At 36.5% G+C, this 25904-nt stretch overlaps 1 protein-coding gene across 2 annotated transcripts; it reads left to right on the top strand.

The window, feature by feature from the left end:
* Positions 1-2087: 2087 nt before the first annotated feature.
* LOC120339327 (troponin C, body wall muscle-like) lies at positions 2088-18400 on the top strand. 2 transcript variants are annotated; one of them, XM_039407428.2, is made up of 6 exons: positions 2088-2263; positions 3430-3460; positions 13037-13183; positions 14747-14910; positions 16467-16566; positions 18097-18400. In XM_039407428.2, exons 1-6 carry the CDS (start codon positions 2261-2263, stop codon positions 18126-18128), a joined length of 477 nt encoding a protein of 158 aa, XP_039263362.1. In that variant the 5' UTR covers positions 2088-2260; the 3' UTR covers positions 18129-18400. The 2 variants fall into 2 exon arrangements, with proteins under 2 accessions (XP_039263362.1, XP_039263361.1); XM_039407427.2 differs by lacking the exon at positions 13037-13183 and adding an exon at positions 11327-11473 and having other exon boundaries at positions 2100-2263.
* The last annotated feature ends 7504 nt before the right edge of the window (positions 18401-25904 follow it).

Here is a 25904-nt window from a genome sequence, read left to right as displayed (position 1 = left end):
ATTTAGTTTTGGCACGAGGTTTATTGTTTTCCAAGGTTGCTTTTGTAACACTGTGATGTTTATAAAATGTAACTCTTTACGTAACACATACATGGCCCGCCAGTATAGGTGGCAAATTTTTTGTCCCCTGATCCAAAAACTGGGTCATCCCTGATCTAAACTATAATTTGTTAAAATAGTATTATTATTTTCTCTTTTTTTTCATCTTTGGTTAAACGATTCGACAACCATTGAATTTGACACTTTCAATTTGGGATATTTTTATATTAAATTTTAGCTAAAAGTAACTATATAATATCGTCTTTTTTTTAAAAAAAAGGTAGTCTTATCAATGCCTTCCCAGCGAGAGCCATGTTCATTATAGAATCCTCGGTATCCGAGAGCTTGTCCAACATTTTTGTGGGCTTGACAAATTTTTTTTATAATGACGTAATACGACGTTTACTCGTGCCTTACTTCGCTATCGAAGTTATCCAAGCGCGCGTTTTCATCTATATCATTTGGTGAAAGGATTATCGATAGCGAGCCAAAAAAGTAGTTTTCAGTAAATAGTTCAAGAATCGAGTCTCACTACAAATGCCTCACAAATGCATTTCAAAAAATAAATGTTAAAAATTTGAGAAGAAGGGTCATGGCTTCTTTGTCTCGCCTATGTCGTTATCTCTAGCAGATTTTACTTGCTCGTCAATTCCTAGTGAAAATGTCAGAATTCACGAAGTACCAATTGATATTTTCGAACTAAAAATTAGCACTGTCGTGTTAATGGCACACAACTATTTTTAAATATGTATTAGATTATTACTTACTACTTCTAATTTTTATGAATATAAATTAGATTCTATTCAATATTCGGAAATTTTTTTTAAAATGCGCAAATCTTTTTTTTATTGATTATTCATGAAAATAAAATCGAAAGCAAAAAAACACTGAAAAAACAAATGTATAACATAATTTCACTTTTTTAATTCTAACATTAAATTTCACTTTTTATTATGTAAAGCTAATTTGCGTAAGTTTTTCCTTTTTTCTTTAGGATACTCAACAAATGTTGGAAGAATATGTTGCAATTTACATCAAGTCAATGCACCTAAAAAAAAGAAAAATGGCTACATAACTCCATACCCGACATGGACTGATAACCAGACGAGAGGCCATGACTCGCCATATGATCAAGCAGTGTTACCGTCTATGACTCTATATTCTCTCCCTTGGAATAAGTTTGTAAATCCCACCTTATATATACATGCGCAACTCATTTAGAGCGCGCAAGTCCGCCCATACATAACAACCATTTGGCAGAGGAATTTGCCACCAATGATTTTGACCACGTTCCAATTAAAAGACCATGATATGATATGATGACATATTCTGGGTAAAACTACATTCAAATGGTTGTAGTAAGTATATGGGTATAATATTTTAAATTAAATAAAGGCTGTTAGGGTAAAATGAAAAAAATATGCAAATCCATACAAATTTATTTTTTCGACCGTATTTAGTATTTTAACCGTCCACGGTAATATTTGGACCAAAAATACCGGTAATTAAGATTTAAAGTTCATTATATACGTTTAAGGTTGAAACTCGATCCGATTGGTTATGGTGAGCGTATAAACCACGGTTGGACAATTCCATGTTTGACCATCTCAGGCTACCAAATGGTATAGGTTCATTAGTATTGCGAAAAACATTCATTTCATAACGAAACAGATTAACTTAAGGCGCCGATGTGTTCACAAGAATGTTACAGTGTGAACACGAGGCAAAAGCAGCTGGCTTCACACATTTACTGTTCAAAACTTGCACAATTTGACATGCTTTTCATAGTAATATCAACTTTATCCACTTCGATTTACGCTCGAATAATAAACTCGGACTATACTAAGATAAAAGCACGTCTATGATTCCTAACTTCACATAGATTCACGCGAAAGAACGGTAGTTTTAGTTACAACAATATTCTTGTGTATTTGCATTTGTTCTTTCAAAAGCGTGCGAGTAACACTTCTTGCGGTCGTGTCTGTATTCGTATCGGTGCGAAGCATCTTCAGCTGTTTATGGCCTCATAATATTGTTACCCGCTTCGACAGTGTCGTCATAATCGAAGAAAGCTTGCTATCGTCAAAGTCGGAGAGGTCGTCGTCGTCGCATGTCAAGAGCCCGATTATTGTCTCACTAACGGAATAACCTATCGCTAAAAGCTAACAAGACTGCAATTTTGGATTTATTTTCAGAAGGACGATAAAATCTAAAAGACAAAATGGTAAGTTCTCTTTTGTTGCCTACCTAAGCTGCTTTATTCTAGGTTAGGTTACGGTACTATCCAGTGGTGGGATTCAAATTTTTCGTCAGAAAAGTTATATTTTTCAGCCGGTCTGTTACGAACAGAACATTGACAGTAACCAGTAATGCTAACCAGTTCCCTGATCTCATAAAATTCCGTGGGACGGTTCTATAGAACCGGTGCGAACCGGCTGAATCTCACCATTGGACTACTATCTCGTTGATGTCTCACTACGAATTTTCTGATCTGAGTTTATTTTTTCCAACCAGTAAAAAATCATACACAATTTACGAGAAAATGCTATTTACAGTTTTGCTTGGGAGGGAAAGTCGCGAATTATGTCACCCTAGAGGACAAATACAAATTCTGTCATTTTCCGCTATATTATTTCTTGGACTCTTGGACGCTAATGTTTCCTAGACTAGGCCAATTTCTGACATAACCGTTTCGTGGTCTACTGCAGTAATGTAAAGTATTTTTCTTATAATTAACCCGGAGAGGAAAAGACGATAATACAGCTTGAGAATATGACGAATCATGATCTGTTCTTTTCCCAGTCGGATATTTAATTAGATAACTAGTTATTTTCCATCTGTTCCATATATATGGACAGAAGCCGTAACTCAACAGAATTTATGCCGGGTCCTTTTGCGATATATTTTGGTAACGTTTCATTTTATCGAAAGCATAATATTTCATGAGATTCAATAGTCCTAACTGCCAACTAACTGTCGTAACAGCTAGCGAGTCGGCTGTGCTTTCAAGAGTCTTGTTTCAAGCTATTCAAAATTTGCTATGTGTGATACGGAATATTTTGTTTCATTTTAAGAAGGCGGTTCCGACCTATACCCCCATCCCCTAGTTTCGCCTCTAATTAGGTGTGTAAATGCCTTCTTTGAAATACTGTTAGGAATTATTCTCGGTGTATTTTGATTTCTTGCTGAAAATTTCGAATTTTTCAAATATCATTGAAAGTCTGAAATCTAAATTACAAGTAACTGACAGTTTCGGCTCCGGAGAGTTTTAAAAACCGTTCCTATAAAAACCTTGTTGAACGCCCTGGTTGTGGTCTAGTACTCGTGGTTTTACTAGATCACACAATTTTAGTTATAAAATTAGATTTCAAAATATTCTGTTTATTCCAGGTTGAAAACTTATCAGAAGATCAAAAGTGCGGTGAGTTATGTTTTTATTCTACGTTTTCATAATTTCCTTCTCATGAAAGTTTGGACAAGTTATACAGACATTTATGTTGTTATCCGTTGTATGATTCAAACTGTCAGAAACACGCTCTTATTTGTATCGAGCTCATTAACTTATTTGTATCGAGCTTTCAAAATAGTGTATGTCACTACGTAAACTATCTTAGAATTAAACACAGCATATCAATCGGCGTTTTGTTTTTGAATTCATGTTAGTACAGAGGCAATTTCTTGGCGGCACATCTTGAGCCACCGAGCGGAGTTATTATATATCATTATATTATTATATCAGTATTATATCATGAGAATTAGACCGGTTGCAGTCTTGATTTGGGTAATTTGAGTTTGGGTAATTTGTGCAATATTACTGATTTACGCGTTGCGGAGAGAGAGTGGGACTATCACTTACAGGATCAAATATGGTAATTGAATATGCGATGGTTCTGTGGGGAAATCGCGGAATGTTATTACTTTTTCATATTGGTTATTACTGTACCCCGCATGTACGAAAAATTCCTATGTATAATACAGAAAAATGCTTTTTTTCTACATTTCAAAAGGGGGGGATTCCGACTCTCAAAGACCTTCCTGGCTACACCCCTGTCTTTCACTTGCGGTAAACACCCATTTATAATTCAGATTTTAGTGTCTGTATACATTACAGAAGCTGTTTTTTGGTTATGTTATAACGATTAAGTAAAGCAGGATTATATGTAGTCAGCAAAACTTGGGGGATAAACTATACATAGCGGTCCGAAAACTAAAACCCAGAACATTTTGAAACAATTCTACTTTTGCGGAAACCTTTTGAGATTACTGAAACCTTTGGTACAATCATACAGAAGCATAAGTTCATGTGTTAAATAAATGGCGCTCCGGAAGTATTCATACCAAGATGACGCGCAACCTGAACCCTAACCTGGAGCACATACTATGTTCAGGTTGTGCGCCATCTTGGTACGAATACCTCGGGAGCACCAAATAAATTTCATGTAATTAAGAAATTCATGGATTCTGTTGTTTGAGCTACCCTATCTAATACACAATTTTGGGATACCAGTAGTTTCTAACTTATTTGTATTTTATACTATGATGGATATGAAACTTTTGGGCGAATGGTTAGATTAAGCATATGAAGCAAGATTCGTGGTATGTTCTGGGTTAGAATAGATATAAAATAAAATTAGACAAATCGTTAGAATAAGCATATGGAGCGGGATTCGTGGTATGTTATTGTTTAGGATAGATATAAAATTTTAGCAGATGGTTAGAGTAAGCATACGAGGTGGGATTCGTTGTATGTTCTGAGTAATTCTTTCTTTGGGTGGTTCATGGAAGCGCTTGTAGATTGCAGCTTCCTCTTCTATCACGCCCATGCATCTGAAAACAAATAACTGGTCGGTTAACTAATTCAATACCCGACATGGACTAGTAACCGGACGAGAGTCGGTGGTACGTCATATGATTAAGCCGGCTTATCGAATTATTTCTTCTTCTATCTTATCGGTTATTTATTACTGTAGATAATGGGGGGGTTATTTATCGGTTATTTTTTACTGTAGATAATACCGGTTATTTTAATGTTGAGTAGAATTGGTAGTGAATGCAAACACCGTGCATGAAATTTTCATTGAACAAAAACGGCGACAAATCCCAAACCAGCTCGCACGTGTCATTCACGTTGCACATAAATAGCGTCTGATCCTATCGAACGCCGGGTCCCTTGGGATCGGATCTTAGGTAGAATTAGTGGAATGTCTCTCATCGCTTTGACTGTTTCGAACACACGTTTGATGCGTGTTCATGAGAAATACTTTCACGAGATCGCTCGGATGTGGTAACGCAAGGACTGATCATGCCTTTCAAAGGCCCTAAACACATCGACTTTGGTGTCAAATATATAAATACTAATAATAATAATTGGTGTGCCATGTTATCTGAAATGAAATATATACGTTTCAGTATTCATTGCTAATCGAGAGATAAGTTACGATTAATCTGCATGATTGTTTTGAAATAGTTCTCTTACTTACAACCTTTGATAAAGAGATTTAAGATGATACCTAAAAACTTTATTTCAACCTGGCGACCTTGAGGTCGTTCTCGACTGACTAACCGGAATTGTGTCATCAAATACGGAGGCACCATTGAGAAATCAACTATAAAAATGTTTGTGGTTCTTTCTTTCCTTCGACACCCTAAACACGTGATTATTTTCGCTTAAAGGTTAATACAAAATACCCATACGACTCCTTGATCGCGGACATAAAAATACAGATTGATGGAAATTTTGATTCGAAAAAAATCCAAGATAACTAACGATATATTGATTAAGAACAACTTGCATTTGTTTGGTTGGTTTAACCTCGCTCTGGCGAGTTTAAAATTTTTATTCTGGTTATTGGGAACATGGAATTTTGACTGCGATTTGAATAATTTTAATTTTGGAATATTGCCAGGTCGCCACTAGCTGAAATTTTGAGTTCGACTGTGGTCCTCACATGAGGCTTTTAGCACTCATCCTGTTTATCATTCCAGTGTTCTTTTGATTGGTAGATTCCAAATGTTTAAGCAATTCATTCTCAACAAAAAAAGAACATGTGAAAAAACTTTATTCAACAATTCAACTCAAAAGAACGGGTGGTTTACTTATTATAGGAAAAATAAAATCAGTTTTGCGCCCAGCATTACCGCCCCTTTTAATCGTTATGTGCCCCCCACGGGCCGCCGGTTGAGAACGGCTGCACTATGGTATCGCTCTTCTGTTTTCGTAAATTCCTATTTCAGTGGTTCGATGTTTGTAACCTGGTTAAAGATAGATATTGCTATGTCTGTCACCTGCGTAATTAGATTACTCGTTATCACCAGTACTTGTGGAAATCTGGCGCCTTGCGTACTTGGAAACGTACGAGAATAGGTCTTATCTCATCGGCGTGTACGCGGTGAGAAATATCGTAAGTTTGACTTTCCGTGCACGATAGCTTATGCTCTGGGACCGTTTTCTCAAACGGTGAGTCCCGAAACTTGGCAAATTTTAGAACAGTGCGCGTCCTAAAAAGTTTGAGACCCACTCCTCTGAACGAAGTGGCTGAAATGGTCGAAATTTGACCGGCATTCGACTGCTTCGATCGGGATTCATCAAGATAAATCGTAGATAAATTTTCGGGTAGTTTTTTCTTAAATTTGCCACGTTGTAAACGGTGTTATCCTGATAAATGAGTATTGGAATGCGCGAGCCATTGGCAATTTTTAAAATACATTCAAACCCCAACCCACATTTCTTGTGAATATTTGCTGGCAGCAAGTTTCTAGATCCCCCTTAAAATTAAAGAGCATGATACTTGAGAATGACTGTGTATTACAATCAATAAATGTAATTAGGTGAACATTAAGCAATGTTTGACTAGACTTGATAGATCGAAGCTAAGGTTTTGAATAGTTCGTCTCTTTGGAGTCAGTTCCTTAGGATTTGACTGGCTGTCGATGTAAATTTTGCAAGTTAAAGCTATGGGTCTCAGTCGGGGAGAATTTAACCTGCATTTGGGGTAATTTCGCAAGCAAGATATTCACACTTTCCTTTCCGCATTGTTGTGTGCTTTATTTGTACTTGAATGTGAACGCGAGCGACGCATGAAATTCGATGCGACCGCAATTTTAAATTAGAGTCGTAGTCAAGAATTTTCAAAGAGGGGGGGGGGGGTGGTCTGACATTTCTAATCACCAAGGAAATGAGTTTTCAAGTGTCTTGAGGGCCTAAAAAGCATTTATTGATATATATGATAATTTAAAAGCAAGGTTCCAACCCCCAAAACACCCGTGGTATAAATTAACATTCCTTCTTTCAAAGCCCTATATGTTACTAATAAATTGAAATTCATAAAGTTAGAAGATAAATTTCGCCTTTGAAATTTGCCAAGGAGTAAACGAGAATATCGGTCTCAAAAGTCAGAGGATCCCCCAAAACAGCGCTCTTACTCCATAGTGACACCTTGTGTCCCATTAATAATTAATTAATAACTCGCTAATTATACTACTTAATTCATCTAAAATCAATAGGCTTCTGGTCCGACATATGATGAATGCACATGCAAAATCTGGAGCAAATTTAATCTTGCTTTTGTGAGATATCGCGTGCATCTAACAGACAAACAGACAAATACCTATCAACATACTTACCGATTAAAATCGATAAGTAATGAGTCTTTTAAAAGTTATCAGTCACGGCTAAGGAAATCAACTTTCTTTGATCAATTATTTTTGTTGACGAAAAAAAACAGGGTATCCATGTCTCTTACATTTTGCATAATATATCTTTATAGGTATAAGAAGACTTTTTAACTTTTGTATAAATTTAGCAATAATAAGTATGCCAATATTGTAGGTAAGCTAATTGTCTAGTTTACCTGAGATATTTTAATTTTTGATGATTTTTCTTACTGGTATATACGTATCATGGATAAATATGTACAGTACGCGAATGCGTTTATTTATTTTCTGATAAACGGAGATAATTTAGACCAGATCTGTGAATTTAGGGAAAATCTCCTGGTTGACAAAAATTTTAATCCGATCACAACTCGACGGTACAACTACGAGAAAAAACAAATTATGGCACAAAATCTATGTTTTCTGAGGATTCCAAGTCCACTGATATTATTTATTTCCCATCGGAATTGAATTATCGTCATTACCATCAGAAACTACGATCCTGAGAACTTAATGAAACTATTGGGTACAAATTTACAAACATAAGTTCAAGTATTTATGTAGTGGTAATTAAGAAAAAAAAAAATTTTCTCGTTTTTGGGCGAGGGGTATTGGGTCACTTTAAGTATTAACTATTTCTAATAAAATAATAATAAACGACTTCAAAGTGACAAAAACCCCGACCCAATGTCTTTTATTATTGAACCTTTTGGGTTCAATCATACTTCAAGTATTAACTTTTTATTTTTGTAAAAGTGAGTATAATTGGGTAATATAATTTTAATATCTATCATTGGTTTTTTTTTTGGATCACCCTAAACATTGCGCATCATAGCTGTAACAAACTCGATGCTTTATAAGCAAGAATGTCTTTCACGTCCCTTGGGGGCAAATGACTTTGAATACACGTTATTTGCATATATAGCTTGAAAACGACATTACCACAAAGGTTCACGTCTTTATTAGAACTTGGTGACAAGCCATTTGCGTGCTCCCCGGGGGTTTGGTCGCGGTGTTGAGAGGGCTTAGCAATACTTTGTAATTGACGCGCTATAGAATAAAAATTTCAAATTATTCGGGGTTGTAAGACATGAAATTGTGAGAATTTTCAAGTAATTTCAAGTCTTTATTACATAGCCCCTGCCAAAAAAACAGCCAATACTAAAACTGAGAAAATGAGTAAACAACTAGTTTGGGTTAGGTATATGAATGCAGATTTCCTGGAAATTCCATTATTTCAAAGCAATTCTAAATCCATCTGCATAATTACTAATTTGTTATTTTGGAACGTGCGGGGGTGTTTTTCTCAAATCTCACATTTTTACTGACGCTTAGTACAGAATAAGGCTTGGTAAAACATCAAGTCGTGATTATTTCTGTTATTTACAAATCAAACGAAAATGTAAAATTGACTACCGGTAATTATTCTTCACGGTAAATTACATACACAATAAATATGGTATTCCCCGGGTAATGATCTGGAGTCGAGGTTGGATTTTATTCAACCTGTCCCATGGTTCGCAGTGGCCTAAGCCAGGCCCTGACTTCGCGTGCTGTTGTAGCCAGGAACTGGCTTCATTCTGACAAGGTTTGTGTGAAACAAAGATGGATAAGGTATATTGTAAGATCCCGAAACGAATCTAATACGTCCAAAAGCGATTATCTTCGATATAATATATATATACAAAAAGTTCATCTGAAATTTCAATATACAGTATAAAGTATTTGACATATAATGATTAGACTCATTTCGATTTCTCAATGTAAAAAACAAAAAGTCAGTCTAAACGGCGCTCTCGAAGTATGTGCACAAAAATAGCGCACAAACTGAACCCTAACCTGGTACAATGTTCAGGATGTGCGCCATCTTGGAGCCCATACTTCTGGAGCTCCGTCTAAACAACGTTTATCTCAGCTAATCTGCAATGTCATATTAAATTTATATGAATGTACACAAATTTCACCATTACACATATTCGAACATATTCGATAGTCTATATTTGAAAAGAACAATGGTTCTCAAACTTTTTAAACTTCCCGTTTTAGAATTTGTCAAGTCTTGCGTCCCGCCTCACAAATAACTAGCTAACAACAAGCTAATAACAGATAGTAAGGCGAAAGTATGTTTTATTCAAAAAACACGTTGAAAATACGTAGATGGAACCTTCATATCTAAAATCAAGAAATATAAATATCCAAAATAAAGTGCGCAAGTTCAAATCTAACAAATATTTTATTTTTAATTCTCCCCACGCCCGTCGAAAAATTGTCTACGCCCTTCTTGTTTCACCGTTTGAAAAACACTGTGAAAATTCAGAATGTATGGAAATAAATAGTAGATTATCGGTTTTCGGCCATTCTATAATCTCTATGTATATTTTAGCTTTTTTTTCATAATAATCTCAGCTTTTGTGTTTTCTTATTTTTCGTGAGTTTTTGTTTGTCATCCTTGGCTTTGACACATTACTTATCAGTGACGCATTTGAGGATAGAAGAGAGGAACTGTATCATGATGTCATAATTTATCATTATGACATCATATAGCGTGTTGTGACGTAACGGAATAGTTCGTATTATTTCATTTTACGACCACAATGAACATGGGGTAATTGCGTTCGCAAGACTATAGCATACATTTCACTTCAAAACTATGACGTCAGTCTGCACTCTGACGTCACTTTTTCATATATTGTCCTGTCATTCAGATTATAAATATGCCATTTAGATTAAAATAAAAGATATTACGCTTAATTATATTGAGCTCCCGAGTGCAGTATGCAAATGAACTGATAAATCTAAATATAAAAATTAGTTCAGTATCCCATGGGTAATGTAACAATTTTATTAATGTTCAAGACTTAATTTTTGGCAGCTGTATATATTGGTTTTACGAGTCTTCAGTTTTTGTTCAGTTCTTTCTGTCGGTAATGAGTATTTGTCTGAAATCCAAAGTTACACAATCTTTATTAGCGACTAATTTATAGGAGAGAGCGTTTCAAAAGTGTATCACGACACTAAATTGTTAGTAATATGACGTCATAAATTGAGTTGTGACGTAATTGAAGGGTTGTCACACATGGTGACGTCATAGTTTGAATACCAGACGTTATAGTTAACGGGATGTTTAGTAGCAGCTATGCCGTCATTCTGTATTATGACGTCACTTTCTTATATATTGTCCTCCCCATTCAGATTCTAAATACGCTATTTCTAGTTGGACACAATCTTTATTAGTGATGTATTTATTAGAAAAGTGGCCATACGTTAGTTCTATGATGTCATAAAGTGTGTTGTGACGTAACTGAAGAGTGGCTACTGACCTATCGTGACGTCATATTCCGAATACAGGACTCGCAAGACGTTTCAGTGTTTGGAAGGAACAATGACACTTTGTAATATATTGCACTGCTGTATTCAGATCTGAATTTCATTACTGTTAAGTTTAACATAGAAAAATATCACACTTAATTATATTGTCGGTGTGATGAAAATGTATTCAGGAGTCTAATTATAAAAATGAGTTGAGTGTCCCAAGGGGAGAGTAATGTAACAATTTTATCAGTGTTCAGTTGGCATCGCTATTCAGCTGAATAATATAATTACAAATAATGTCGAAATAACATTCAAAATATAGAATTCAAAGCTGCATTCGACATCTTCGTCGAAGACTCGGAGGATGGAACCATTACCGCGAAAGAGTTGGGAAAATTGATGAAAATGCTGGGACAGAATCCATCAGAACAGGAAGTTAAAGAAATGGTCGACGAAGTCGATTTAGATGGTTCGTAAAGATGGGATTCAATCTTTGGTTTCGTTGTTTGAAGATTGACTTTGTTATAGGAAAATGCATGGATTAGATATTATTGTGAATTTTTGAAAGACTTTGTATGATTTGACAGCCAGAAACCCACAATTCATAAAGAAACAGTTGAAGCCAACAGTTTGTTGCAAGGCTTGAACAGTACCGATGTTACCATTGGCAATATTATAGAAAGTGCTTGGGATCTGACGTTATTTTGATTCTTGTGAGAACTGCAGAATTCCCGAAGAAATATGTTTGATTTGATAACTGAAAACACAACAGATCCAGAATAATTCGAAACAACAGTTTTGCGAAAGTTTTTTTTTTTAGTTTGAAGATTAGCTTTATTGCATGGAATTGGATTTTATTGTTAGACTTCAGATATCTGCAATAATTTTTAGAAGAATGTGCGGCCGTTCGGCCATAGAAGTCTTTAAATGCATGGGGTTGGTTATTATTTCTTTATTTGTGTCTACATTTTATAGAATGCAATGAATTTTGAAAAACCGTTTATTGTGATTGTTTTCTGCAGGAATCTACAGACTTGATAGAATGTATTTGATTTGTTTTTAGTTTTCAGTCACGCAATACTTACCTAAAATATTCCAAGAGTTGTCAGTTTTGTCTACCACAACGTCCGTTTGAATCCACATACGTGATATCTTTTTTTCCAATAACCTATTTAAGGTCATTCACTCGTAATTAGCCAAGTCAACATATTGGGTACCACTGCCTTAGTTCCGACAATCATATTGTAAACTTGAAAATGTGAAGTTTTCCGTTCATAGAAATGACGTCTTCTAGTGACCTATTACAAACCTTTTCTATATGTAGCGTACTTTGTGTTTTGACGTTCCACTGGAACGTATATATATATACAGAATCTTCTCACAATCAGTATTCAAATCGTACAGACAGACTTAGCCGAGCCAAAATGACATACAGTAGCCAAGGACGCCCTGTCCTAACAAATTCATTAAACTTAGCTTTAATACATAGGATGACAATCTCACTATATGTATACTATTAGTTATCAGACATGGCATGCTTAGCAAATCCCAGGCGTTGGCCGTGATGTCTGTGGTATGTCTTATTTTCTTTCAGCTAATAGAGGAATGCAATGCAATAATGATGAGTTCAATACGCAGTTAATTTAAGTGCTAGGATAGGTATAATAACATGACCCTATTTCACATAATCTTATTCGGCTTCCATACTGGAAACAGGTGTGTATTTAGAGTAGCTACGCAAGATGTGTTGTGCCAATGTGTTCATATTAAGACTTGCTCTTCAAATTATTCTAAATTCTCTGATTGAATCTAAATAGTACACAAGTTTTCCTAGAATCAGTTCGTCCTGATATGATTCCATTTTCAGAGACAATAAGATCGAATTTAAATATTTCAAGATAAATATCTTCTCCAAGAGTTTATCCCCAATCACTACATAATTGAATTTCATTTCTCCAAGATATATAAAATAGGCAGCAGAGGTTCTATAAAACTATCCTCAATATTTTTGACGATTAAAATCTTCACTTAGAGTTCAAGGCGGCGTTCTCTATCTTCGTTAAAGATGTGGAAGGCGATGAGATCAGCTCGAGAGAGTTGGGAAAACTCATGAAAATGTTGGGACAGAACCCAACAGAAAATGACTTGAGAGAAATGATGGAAGAAATTGATATTGACGGTGAAAAATCACTTGAAATCAGACATCACCATTTTTCAAATCATGTCCTCAAGTTCATCCGCTAGATGTCACCACATATTTTTAAATACTCTCTGAAGATTTATTGATCACATTGCACGGTATAGCCGAACCCCATCTAAAGCATTCTCACATTTTATGTAAAAAATCATATAAAATCCACATCGCTATTTTAAAATCATGTCTATAAGTTCATCCGCTAGATGTCTCTACATATCGTCATTTACTCTATATTGGTTTCATTGCCTGAACCACGCCCGCGTTTGAGCATTTCACGATATTGACTTCGAAAAATCACTCAAAATTCAAAACATCATTCCACTGGTAGTTTGTGCACCTACGATCGTGCAGTCGAACATTTCAATTCAATTTTTGGGTAGTAATATTAAAACTCCCAATTCGACTCCGGGATTGAATAAATTCGACTCCAAATCCAGTTTAATTCAAAAGTTCGATTACAAGTATTCGATGTTTGCAAACTTTTCATCTTACTATTGACTGCGAAATTGGGAAATCTGTCTCCGACACGGATAAAATAATCTGACCTGAGGTTCGCAGAATTATTCATCACCTTGCACGGGGTAGCTGGCCCAAGCTTGGTCATTTCACGAATTCACACTCATCCAAGGACAACGAAACTTGAACAAGGGAATCTTCTTGTTTAATTTCAAATGAGTGTTGTGCACTTTACGCATCACGTCTCAAGTTATCGCTTTAATTAACAAATTATACCCAAAAGCTTTCGCGAAAACACAAAATTTCCGTAATTTTCAAATAATTTCGTCAACAAATACATGTCATAAGGTCAACAAAAATTCAGAGGTAAAGGGGTAAATTTTTCTCTTTAAGCATGCAAATCAAACGCAAAAATGAAAGTTGGTAATCCATGTTATAACGTCATCGAATTGCACACTAGATAGCAGAGCCTATGTATTTTAATCTCCCAAAGACTTTATCAACTCAAGTTTGTTTAAGGCATGACATTTTTATTTGGTGCGTGTTCTACTTATTTTCACTGCATGGTATTTCAAACACATCATTATAAATTGCTACATTTTCAACTTTCCTTTAAAGCATGCAAATATATTTATCTTATTGGGCACGAAATGGACCTGTGAATCGTTTTGTTATTTAGTTGTTGTTAGTATTATTTTTCTTCTTCTTGTGAAAAAATCGCTTTTCTCACTACCTACTGGTCTAATTTCTTGTATTTCTCGGGTATTACTTTATTTATTTCAAAATTATTTTTGGCTTCATGTGATTAGTTTTTTGTGCGATGACGTCATGAAAATGGCGTACCTTGCGGTGGTTACGTTTGCATTAGTATGCAAGGAAATTTATAATTGCCAAGTTAAACCGTAGCAGTAGCGGCCGATTAAATAATGTTTCTAGCTACGAGAATTTGCAATGTATGATACAGAAGAATGCTAGCTGTTATGGTTAAACTTGGTAATTAAAAATTTCATAACTTACTATTCGATTCCAAATGCCCCGGCCCCGATCGTACATATTAAATTTTTTATTCAAAAATATTATATCTAACAGGCAGCGGTACAATTGACTTTGACGAGTTTTGCCTGATGATGTACAGACAAATGCAAGCCGAAGAAGAAGCCAAGATCCCACAGAGAGACGAGAAAGAACTGAGCGAAGCTTTCAGGCTTTTTGATTTGGACGGTAACGGTTTCATTGACTGGGACGAATTAAAGGTTAGTAATATGAGATATCTTGACCTTTTAACCTCGAAATCGACTTCCTGGATTATTTCCGAATCGATGGCCAAGCACCGACAACCTTTTTTATCACCCGGAAGCATAGTTGATTGGTCATTTTCCCCTCTCCGCCGGTTTGATTATTAGCATAGTATGTGTATTTTCAGTTTTTCTCGATTTTACGATCGTCTAAAATGGCATCTGTGCCTACTATGATGAACCCACTAACGCCAGCGATCTCTCTCATATCGGTATCGTTACCACATTTTCGGGTGACGTAGTCAGGTGGGGGTTAAGAATGGCATATGCTGAAATTGCAGAGCTAGGCCAACTAGAAGTACTTATGGGCGCGTAATTTGCGAGTTAATTTACTTTTAATTATTAATTATTGGTGTAATCGCGAATGTGAAAACATTTGCTCGTGCTGTGACCCACCGGGGAAGCGAAGGCCCAGTTTATAAAACTAATGCTAAACTAATCCCTGTAATCCGCAAACTTGTGATTGCAGTGTAAAGGGTGCCTTACGTCTAAATATAACCAGCGGGTTGAAGTATTACTTTGTTCCATGTGGTGAGTGACCGTTTCTTTTGCCAAAGGTCAGTTATCAGATCTCCCGCGGGACAATCGCACTTCTTTGCATTGTATGAATTGATGTCTCTAGGTCTCATATGGATTGTATGTGATGACTGCAAAGAGTCTGATCGATCTCCAATGATTGATTTCAATCATATAGCCATTGCATCTTTTTGGTTGAGCGTTGCGGAAAAATGGAAAAGAAATTAAAATTTCATTTTCTTTTGAAAGATTGCTTATACTAAAAAGTTAAATAGATTGGACTCATACATACTTTTTTTGGACGGCACGGTTGCCTACCGCTACTGTGTTTACTACTACTAATTTCCATTCTAATCAGCGAAGTGGAAGTAACCTTTGTTGCAGAAAGTTTCTTGTAGTTTTTCCTTTGCATGGAAATGTTATTAGGCCACCGAATTTTTATGCAACGAAAATGGGTCACAAAAAAAAAAAGTTTGCGAACCACTGACATTAGGCGTTGAACTGAATTGTGTTGTCATCAGGTTTAGTTTCCATGCCCCCGTTTAACCAAGATGTTAACTAGACAGGCAATGCTTAATCGTAAAGATTCTGGTTCTTCCGAATGATAAGTAGCTCGGATATAGGATAAGATTTACATATTTATCCCGGGGTGAGGAAAACCTAAAAGACGGCTTAACCATATGTCAAACCACGGCCTCTTGTCCGGTTACCATTCCATGTCGGGTAAGGAATTAATTGGGTGTTTGTTTTCGCAAGCATGGACTTTGTGGTGGAGAAACCCGACACATACCCTACGGCGGCGATGAGTCCAGCAAACTTCTCGCACATAATTATTCAAACCTGCGAACCCACGTAGGGTAGTCAGAGGTGCGGTGGCGAGCGTATTGCTAACGCTTAGCACGATGCGCCACAACGCCGAGCCGTATCAGTTTGTTTAGGGTCTTGTTCGGAGAGAAAGTCGTAAATAAGCGTTAATTATTTAAACACTCTGCTTACAGGCTGCCTTGATCGGCACCGGTGAATGTGTAGAGAACTGGGAAATCGACGACATGATGTCTGACGGAGACAAAAACAATGATTGGCAGATCGATTATGAAGGTAGGCGAATGTCATATTACAGAGTTCACTTTTGTTGTAAAGTGTTCCCATGGGTTAATTTTGACAAAATTTAGGGTACTCCCGTAGTATGTGTACCAGGTTAGGATTTAGCATTCCTTATTGTAGTTCTACTACGTGGTTGGGGGATGTCTGTGAGTAAATATACCCCATTTCCATAGGCTTCAGTCCCTTTACATATTACTTTCGTATTGGAACACATATTTCTGGAGCGCCAATTTATAGTTAAATATTGTCCCCGTTGTCAAAACAAGAGAGCAATCCCCAAATATATGGGCACGAAAGTTAATGGAATATTTTAGTTTTCCCATTCGCTATAAAAAAGGTGTTCCCATTAATTAATAAGAGAAAAAAATTTGGATGGAATATTTAACGGTGTCGTAAAAATAAGTGAATGAAGGCAATGAATTAAAATGAATGCAGATAATGTTAGAGAGCAATTCTAAGTTAAAAAAAAACGTCATTTTTCTCATTTAGCGTTTTAGTTAATTTTTTCCCTTAAACCTGAGTGTGAATTTGCTATCAGCTCTCTGGTGCAATCCTCAGCATTTCGTGCTTTAACCTTAAACAAACATTATATATTCAACTATTAAATTTCAAGTACGTCAACTACATATATGATATTTAAAAAAACAAACAGGTATGTGCAACAGTCGGCCCGCGGGCCACAGCCCGGCCTGCCAAGTCATTAAGTGTGGCCCTTGTGAACCCTTAAATTTTTCCCTATCAAGCATAAATTCCCGATCTGACACTTAAAGTTTAAAAAGGCGCTCACGGGCAAAAATACCGGTACATCATGTTTTTTTGTTCTAGTCCATGGGTTCCCAAACCAGGGGTCGCGACCCCAAATTGGGTCGGAGTGATGGGTAGGTAAGGTCGCAAACAGGTCATAGGGTCGGTGGGGTCGCTGAGGTATGGTAGAGGATGGATGTACAACTCATCTGAGATTTGATAAACAATGTTAATTTTAGCTGTTTGTACCATGGCTTACTGTAAAACAGGCCTATAGGCATCGCTCTATGCTTATGCTATTGGAAATGTATGTGCTTATTGTGACATCACGGTTTGGTTTTAGCTTATTTCACTCAATACCACCACATGACCAAACTCAAAAATCCAGTGAAAGGATCTCAGAAGTTTTATAAAAATATATATATTGACCTGGGGTCGCACTGGACACTTGAAAGTTGTCTTTGGGGTCATCCTGTAGAAAGCTTGGGAACCCCTGCTAGTCGTTGCGTTAATTTTTCGCCATTTTCACCGATACTATTATTACCGTGAGGCTATGCGATAGCCTTTTCATTGTGAGAATTTTTTTATTCGTTGTGTACATGGAAAAGCTAGTTTGTGTGGCCCAGATAAATGTCTGAAGTTGGTTATATGGCCAACCGACAAAAATGTTGCACACTCTGAATTGAACTCTTTCCCCAATGCGCAAATAAAAGCTTTGTTCACCCCGTCCTAGAATAACTATGAAATCTAGCATATAATTATTTTTCTTTTATTTTACAGAGTGGCTCGCCATGATGAAGCACGTCCAGTAATTTTCACCTTCAAGACGGCGGGAAAAGAAAAATTTGAACTTTTATACGGTTGAATGCACAACATGACGTCACAATCCGCAATTTCTTAACGTAGATGTATAAATTATAAACGAATTTCATAAATATTTTCAAAATTTTACTAATAACGGAAACGATTTTTTGACAGAAAATTATCTACGATTAAGTATGATCATGGCATTTACATTTTATTTATTGAAAAATCTAACACAATTGGATGGCATTTATGATGTAATAAAGGACGCTACATATTGGTTATACTTGTCTTTTTTTGGATGTTTTTGTGTTTGTTATTATTCACAGTAGAATTTTAGTTTCGAAGTAGGTTTGATATGGCAAAATTCACTAATGGGTGGGTACTAAGTCTTGGCACTTGGTTGGGATAAGATTCACATATTTATCCCGGGTCGATAAGACGGCTTAACCACATAACGAACCACGGCCTCGCGTACGGTTATCAGTTCCATGTCGGGTATGGATTAGTTAGCCAGTTATTAGTTTCAGATGCATGGACGTTAAAGTGGGGAGGCCGTAACTGACCAATGGTTACACCACCACAACGGTGAGGAGTCCAGCAATTCCCTCGTACGTAATTTTCCCCCATAGGAGAGTACAGGAGAGCGTATTTGTAACGATTAGCGTGATGCGACGAGCCTAATTAGGAAAGCCTAACCAGGGGTAAGATAAAGTACTTGGTCTCAATCCCAGTGTCCACCACCTAAAGAGGAATTAAGATTTAAACTGGTTTCCACTCGGGAGAATTCATAGTTCCCTTTGAATCTTCTCACACGGAGTATAATATTTATTGAGTAATAGGTATTTTAGTGGTGCTAATCAAAATCTCACACATAAACTCCAAAAAGACTACAGGCTGTCCATAAAGTCTTGTTGAAATTTTAACATTGCAAAGGGAAATTCTTCGATACCGTATATTGATTTGGCCCTCACATATGTATTAAATGAAGTGAAAATACTCAAATAATTACTGATTCAAAAACAACAAACCTGGTTAAGATATATTGAGAACTGACTTCATAACAAAATTGAAATTGTAAATGGACTTTATAGACACCCTGTCCAACGTTTTTTAGAAATTGGGAGTGAAAATTTAGACCTGAAAATAGTATGGGTACCAGGTTAGAGTTGTTCGGGCTGTGCGTCATCCTGGTACGAATACTTCAGGAACGCCAAAATTTATGTCAACTCCGAGTTGGAGCGCAAGTCGTTTTTTATTTCCAAAACAAGTTATTTCCCATTTGCTCTGAACAAGGCTTTGTATAATCAGCCACAGATAACAAACAATATATGAAGAACCATCATTTTCGGGAGGTCAAATCCAGTTTCTTTTTCCAACGAGTAAATGACAAACAAAAATCATTTAAAAATGATATATATTTATATTACTGGAGAAGTGAACAGCGGGGAACCAAAACTGGTTATTGAGCAACGACACCCAAGGTTCTAATATCCAATTCAACAGATTGGGAGGAGGGGGGGATTCAAAATTACTGTTACTAATGGTAAATACCATATGAATTCTGCGAAATTCCAGGAGGACATGAAACTTTCCGGTTTAGCATTGTCTACCTAATTTATTACACCAAGGGTGAGGTGAGGGCATGGGGTTTGCACTCCAGATGTGTAATCGGAGTTGCCAACACAGTTAAGTCGGTACTCCCGAAGTATGTAAACCAAGATGGCGGACACCGGAATGTAGTATGTGTACCAGGTTAGGGTTAGGCCATAATTTCAGGTACAAATACTACGGGAGTCACTTGGCTAGTCCCTGAACTCTTAATAGAACTAAAATAAGAAAAATAGGAATAAAATCTCATACTTCGGGAGTACCGTCAAGTTTAAAGCTTCACGTCAAGAGTGTGCAACCCGCGGCCCACAAGAAAAAATTGTGCGGCAATTGGAAGTGCCAATTTTGAATGGTATGCGGCCCGTGAAACGAGTTTTTACTCTAGTTAAATCAGGCGCATGCGGGCAATTCCAATCTGCGTTGCGAAGCCAATACCGGAGTCCAATTTATCATCAATGCTTATGACGTTATAATGGCCAAACAGCTGGCTAGCTTGTGCAAAGCGAACGATGCAAATCATAAGATCAATAACCCAAATTTTTTTGCCTGCAAGGCTGCAAATACTAGAAAACCTCGGTTAAAAAAAAGGCGGTCCGCGGTTTCACCCAGTTGCTTGTATCTGGCCCTCCCGTTTTATAGGTTGCACGACCCGGCGTTACGTGCTAGGCCATCGCGCACATTTGGCGTCATCCAATGTAGCAGAATTTAAAAATTTGTCAAACCTAGTTCCAGGTATGATATCAACAGAAATTTTAAAGATGATCAAGATCAATCGCGGGCAAAGTTTTTGGACCAGGGGACTGGCAGGCCATGTAGATTTACATTTTATAAACAATATTTACAGTGTTACAAAAGCAAAAGTGACAAACAAATGGCCTCGTGTTAAAACTAGATTTAATCGAAATTTTAACGGATCTTTGAGCTATTTTCAGCTAACACATCAGAATTTGGCTTTGGTTTGGTTGTGGCAGCATCAGACGGACCAGGTTGAATTTCGAAACGGGCCGGATTTGCCCCCCTCATGTTAGTCCAAGAGCATGTGGGGCCATGCAAAATGCTTTGGGGGGCCATAGTTAGCCCATCATTTTTATACAGCCATAAACATAAGGATAATACTGTTGAATTGTCTACCCAGCGTTTCCCAAACTGTGTTCCGCGAGCGTCTTCGAAGTGTTCCGTGAAAAAAGAATCAAAAATACGTCTAAAATGGTCGCCATGGCAATCTATGGAACGTGGAGTTGCCGCCCAACTGACCGGCGATATTGCGTCACCGTCGGCCTAAAGTGGACCAATTAGGGTGGGGTAGTGGAATTTTTGATAACCGTCGCTATTCTTCCTTTATCTTTGACTGGTTTTACTTTAAAATAATTTCTTATTTGGCCAAACTCTATTCAATAGATAAATAAACTGCAGCAAGTACTTCTATCTCCATTAGAGGCAAACACTATGTAATGGAAAGTAAACGACATAGAATGGTAAAATGAATGAATTGATTTATATACACAGTATTTAGATTAATCAACAATAAAACATTCATAATAATCAATATGCAAAATATTAAGTCATTTTTTAGGTATGTTTAACACAATTGTGTTAGTTCTCGCGGCGCATTTGGCAACTCGCCACTAGATTGAGTAGTGGTTACATTACACCGTTTTTCTTAATCAATTTTATCCTTTCAACTTTTAGTGTTCCGCGAGGCGAGATGAAAAGTGCAAGTGTTCCATGAACGAAAAAGTTTGGGAAATACTGGCTACACTGACGTGCCCAAAAACCGTTGTTAAATTGTCTACACTTTTATTTGAACAAAATTACATGAAATAAACAAATACATTCGTACACTTCATAAAATCATTTTCTGACACCAAGAATCCTAGACAAAACACTTGGTTCTGCGACTAGTACCTGCTCTCATTAGAAATAATCTGTATAATGTAATCGACCGAAAAGTTTGGAATAGGTTGGGGGGGGGGGGGGGGGCAGGGTTATCGTTTATAGCTGTACAGTGCCATTTCTTTCAGCTATTTAAAACTGAGCTGAGTATACGAGTATATAACAGGGCAGGTTATATCCGGCCAAACACGAAGTGTTTCATTTGGCCCCCATGTAAATATAAATTTTCCTTGAAAATAACGTCGTAAAGCCACCGACCACTAGTTACATTGTGCTTGTTATTATTATATAAACGTTAGCCTAGCTGTTGGGAGGGCTTTTGTAAACAAACCATTTTTCATTACTAGTTTTTCATATTGAGTTTTCAGCCTTCGTAACCAAGTCTATTATCTGTAACTGGCCCATTCAGAAAAATAATTGCCCACCCCTGGTATACAATTTGTACCAGTTAAATAGATGTTAAACCAAACCCGTGTAACTCCCGATATTTGGTCCAGATGTTGGATTCGCCGTCACGCCCGACTAGGCGCAGACAGATTATATTGCTTTCAAAATCACAGTGGTGTTTTACTGTGTTCTGACGGCGTTGTCTCACGACAAGATTAAGTGAGTGGCTTTATAAATATTCAAATTAGTTGTGCATCAACATTAATAAAGCTTTTATTATAAAATGCAGATTACAAAACAAAATAGAAGAGCAATCATTTGAGAGGAAAGCCCTAGAACCGGTCCTAGCACTTGAAAGCATGCTGACAAATGACAGTAAGATCTGAAGATTTTAAAGTCACTTTAAGGCTCCAATGAGTAGATGTAGTAGAGAATCACTTTGTGCTACTATTGGTCAGCATAAAAAGAGTAAGTTGTGAATGTCTTAGGTAGCCAATACAGTAATGATTTGTCAAGGAATGTAAATTTTGATAAGAGATCAAGATATTATGTAACCGCTTATGTATATTTTCAGGAAGAAAAGGATCATAAAAAAGTTGCAGTGTGAGGATTTATGCTGTGTAGCAGTAAGCAAGGGTATAAATTGACTAATAGGTGAAGATTTATCTCAAAAATCAGAATCAACTTACACCATAAAGCCATATCAATGAAAATTTTTGATTGAGGAACTAAAACTTTCGGCAAAAAAGATATGTGGTGAACGATACCACCCTGAAATTGTAACGTCTGTATGAAAACATAAATTGAACACACATATTTTGACTTCAAATAATGAGTGTTTTATGATGGATTTTTTTTTTTTCATTCATTCTGTCACTGTATACGAAGTCACCAGCTGCATATGACAACATAAGAGGTGCTTCATAAATTTTTGCAGACTGCTCGAGACTCACTTATGAAGAATGATTTGCTGTCACCAGATGGGGTTTTGGCATGGAAACCCATCTAGAGGGAATTCATGAAGATATGTCTAAAAAACATTTGAAACAGCCATGTAAACTAACAGACCAACATGTTTAACTCAATAGCTTGACAAAAATGTCTGTTAAATATTCAGCACAGGTATAGCACATATTATTGTTTTAGATATTAATTTATTGGTATTTTTTATTGGATCTATCTCTTATTGAGCATTTAAATACGTGGATCATGATTATTATTTCCAAAATTACCAACATTATTCAGGTCATCAATAACATATGAACCATGGAAATTTTTCTTTATATGTTCTCCGTGCATCTGTTGCTGAGATTTTGGAAATGTCTGAATTTGAAGCAACTGCCAAGTATTGTAAACTGCAGAATACCTTTCTTGGCATATGCAGCAGCACTACAAACGTGGCCTACCTTGAAAACGGAAATCTACTCCATCTGTAACATTTGGAAACAAAAGACTGCAGTGGATCAGCCAAAATTTCATAAATTATTTTATACACTGGAAGTCTACAACAGGTGACTAGCCCGAGGATTTTTTTAACAAAATAAATGCTATACAGCTCCAAATATACCATATTAGACCAAACATCTGTCAGACTTCCGCTTCAATGTAAAATAGAAGTCTTTTATATTCATTTTCTATATCATACATATAAATTTTTTCGTGGCTTGAAACACTTTTTAGAGTCCATCTGGCCTTTTTTCTAGGGGTTTTGGTCTAACTTTTCAACTAAAAACCTCCCCATACACCCCATGTTTTTACGTTTACTCATTTTATATCTTATGAAGTTCCAGATCTAAACCAAATTCAAAGTTTAATTTACCGGTATATTCATTCATGAGGACACATGTCAAAATAAGGACGTTTGTTAAAAATAAGAACAAAAATAATTTTTAAGACAAAGGCCTTCAAAATAAGGACAAATTTTAGAAATAAGGACGTTATGGCAGCCCTGATTATAGGTCAAGTGGAGAAAAAAACTTCTGTAAAAGATACAATACTTGGGATAGAGTGGGACCAAAACGCTATGCTGCTAATTTTTTTTTTTTTATTTAAGGTGCAAAGTATTCATTTTCGTCACCACTTTACGTACATCTGACTGACATTTTTTGCAATGTATCGCATTTTTGATGCCTTGCTTTCTTTCGACAAGAAAGTTGTCACATCAGCCTGGTAATTTGCAAGACAGACTGCGTCTTCATTTTCACAATTATTTGTTCATTTTTATCAAATTCTCCACGTCCTTCAGCAAATATTTCGATCAGTCATCAACGAACAGGGGAGTTTGCGAGCTCTGATGCAGGAGCGTCGTTGTCGTTAAGCACCTCGTTTGAACCCACCGACCGTGACTCCTGCCACTTGGAGGTGCAACATCGTTTTTGTTTGTTTAATATACGGCGAGCAAAGTTGGACATCTAGTAGTAGTATATATTTACGGTTAAACAGATATTAAAATCAGGCCCGCCCTGCTTTATATACTCAACTCTGTTAATAGCTGATACTAAATTTGTTTCCGACGATTAATTGCGACGCCGTAAATCTTGAACGTCAAGTTACCTTACTGAAGCTTACTATTAAAAATAAAAACATTATCTGCAATTCCACGGTAATTTTGACATTGTATAATTAAAGCACTTAGAAAATAAAATCGAACAAACTTGAATCATAGATGGCCCATACCTTAATTACAGCATTTATATTCGATTCGTGCATGGTGATTGCCATAGAGATTACTGTTTATTTTACAATTACCCCAGAATTCAACTATTTTTCGATTTTCTTAAAAAACTTAATTACGGCCCGAGGACTGATAGAATAACATGCATAGGCGGTTACAACTCATATCGAATAGCGCGTGATCTTTAATAATAGAATTAACTTCAGGCCTAGGTAACAAGAATTTATAACTTGAGAATTTAAGGCAGTAGTTTGTTGGGTATAACTTTATGCTTTTTGAGAAATCGTGGAGGGAGGGGGATTGATTTGCAAGAGTGTTCACAATTATTGAGTGGACACTTGAGTGAAAAAATCGGGAAATATGGTTTACGACTTTGATAACTTTTTGAGTGTGGCTTAGCAAGTGTTTTTATAATTGGGCTTTCCTCCTCTTATTCATGGACTCATAACGTGAGAAAAGCTAATAAAATATATGGAGAACACAGATTTCTAGTTCAAGGATAAAAGTTCATGTATCCCATAGCCAAATATTCCTATATCAGACTGGTAGCCGGGACAGAAAAGTTATAAGTTGGTGCAATAATCTGTCTTAAGATAAGTATAATCAAAGAAAACTGATCACAATTTCGCAAATGACCAATTACACAGTCTAGAAATACCTAAATAAAATATCTGATCTATACACGTTTAAAGCAAACTGGGTATTTTTTATAAAAAAAGGGGGGCAACAAGTGTGTAGAGCAGCGGTTTCCTACCGACGGCACATGTGCCCACAATAATAGACGCAAATTTAGATCAAATATGTATCCCTTTATAAGTAAATTCGCCGTTGGCCTAGGTTTCATTGCTTAAATAATGGGATTTGATTCTACTAATAAAAACACACTATGATCTTCTAACTTTTGCCACGTGATCCACATAAAATGGTCTAATCTAGCCTACGTTTACCAACAGTTCCACAGGACGTAAATGTATCATGAACGCAGAAAAATTATTTAAAATTCTAACGTAAAAAAAGAGAAGTGGAACGACAGTTACCTTGCCTTTGGCTTAAGTTAAATCGATATGGTCTGGAACAGGGGTGTGCAACCTGCGGCGCCGGGGCCAAATGCGGACCACGAGGAAAACTTGTGCCGTCCGCGAAGAAATGCCAATTTTGAATGGTGTGCGTCCAATTGCTAGACCTTCTATTAAAACAATTTTGATATAAAAGTAGTCGG

The sequence above is a fragment of the Styela clava genome, chromosome 9 (genome assembly GCF_964204865.1).
Source record: "Styela clava chromosome 9, kaStyClav1.hap1.2, whole genome shotgun sequence".
In the NCBI taxonomy this organism is placed as follows: Eukaryota; Metazoa; Chordata; class Ascidiacea; order Stolidobranchia; family Styelidae; genus Styela; species Styela clava.
Note: the sequence above shows the minus strand (reverse complement) of the source record. Positions and strands in the feature narration are given on the sequence as shown.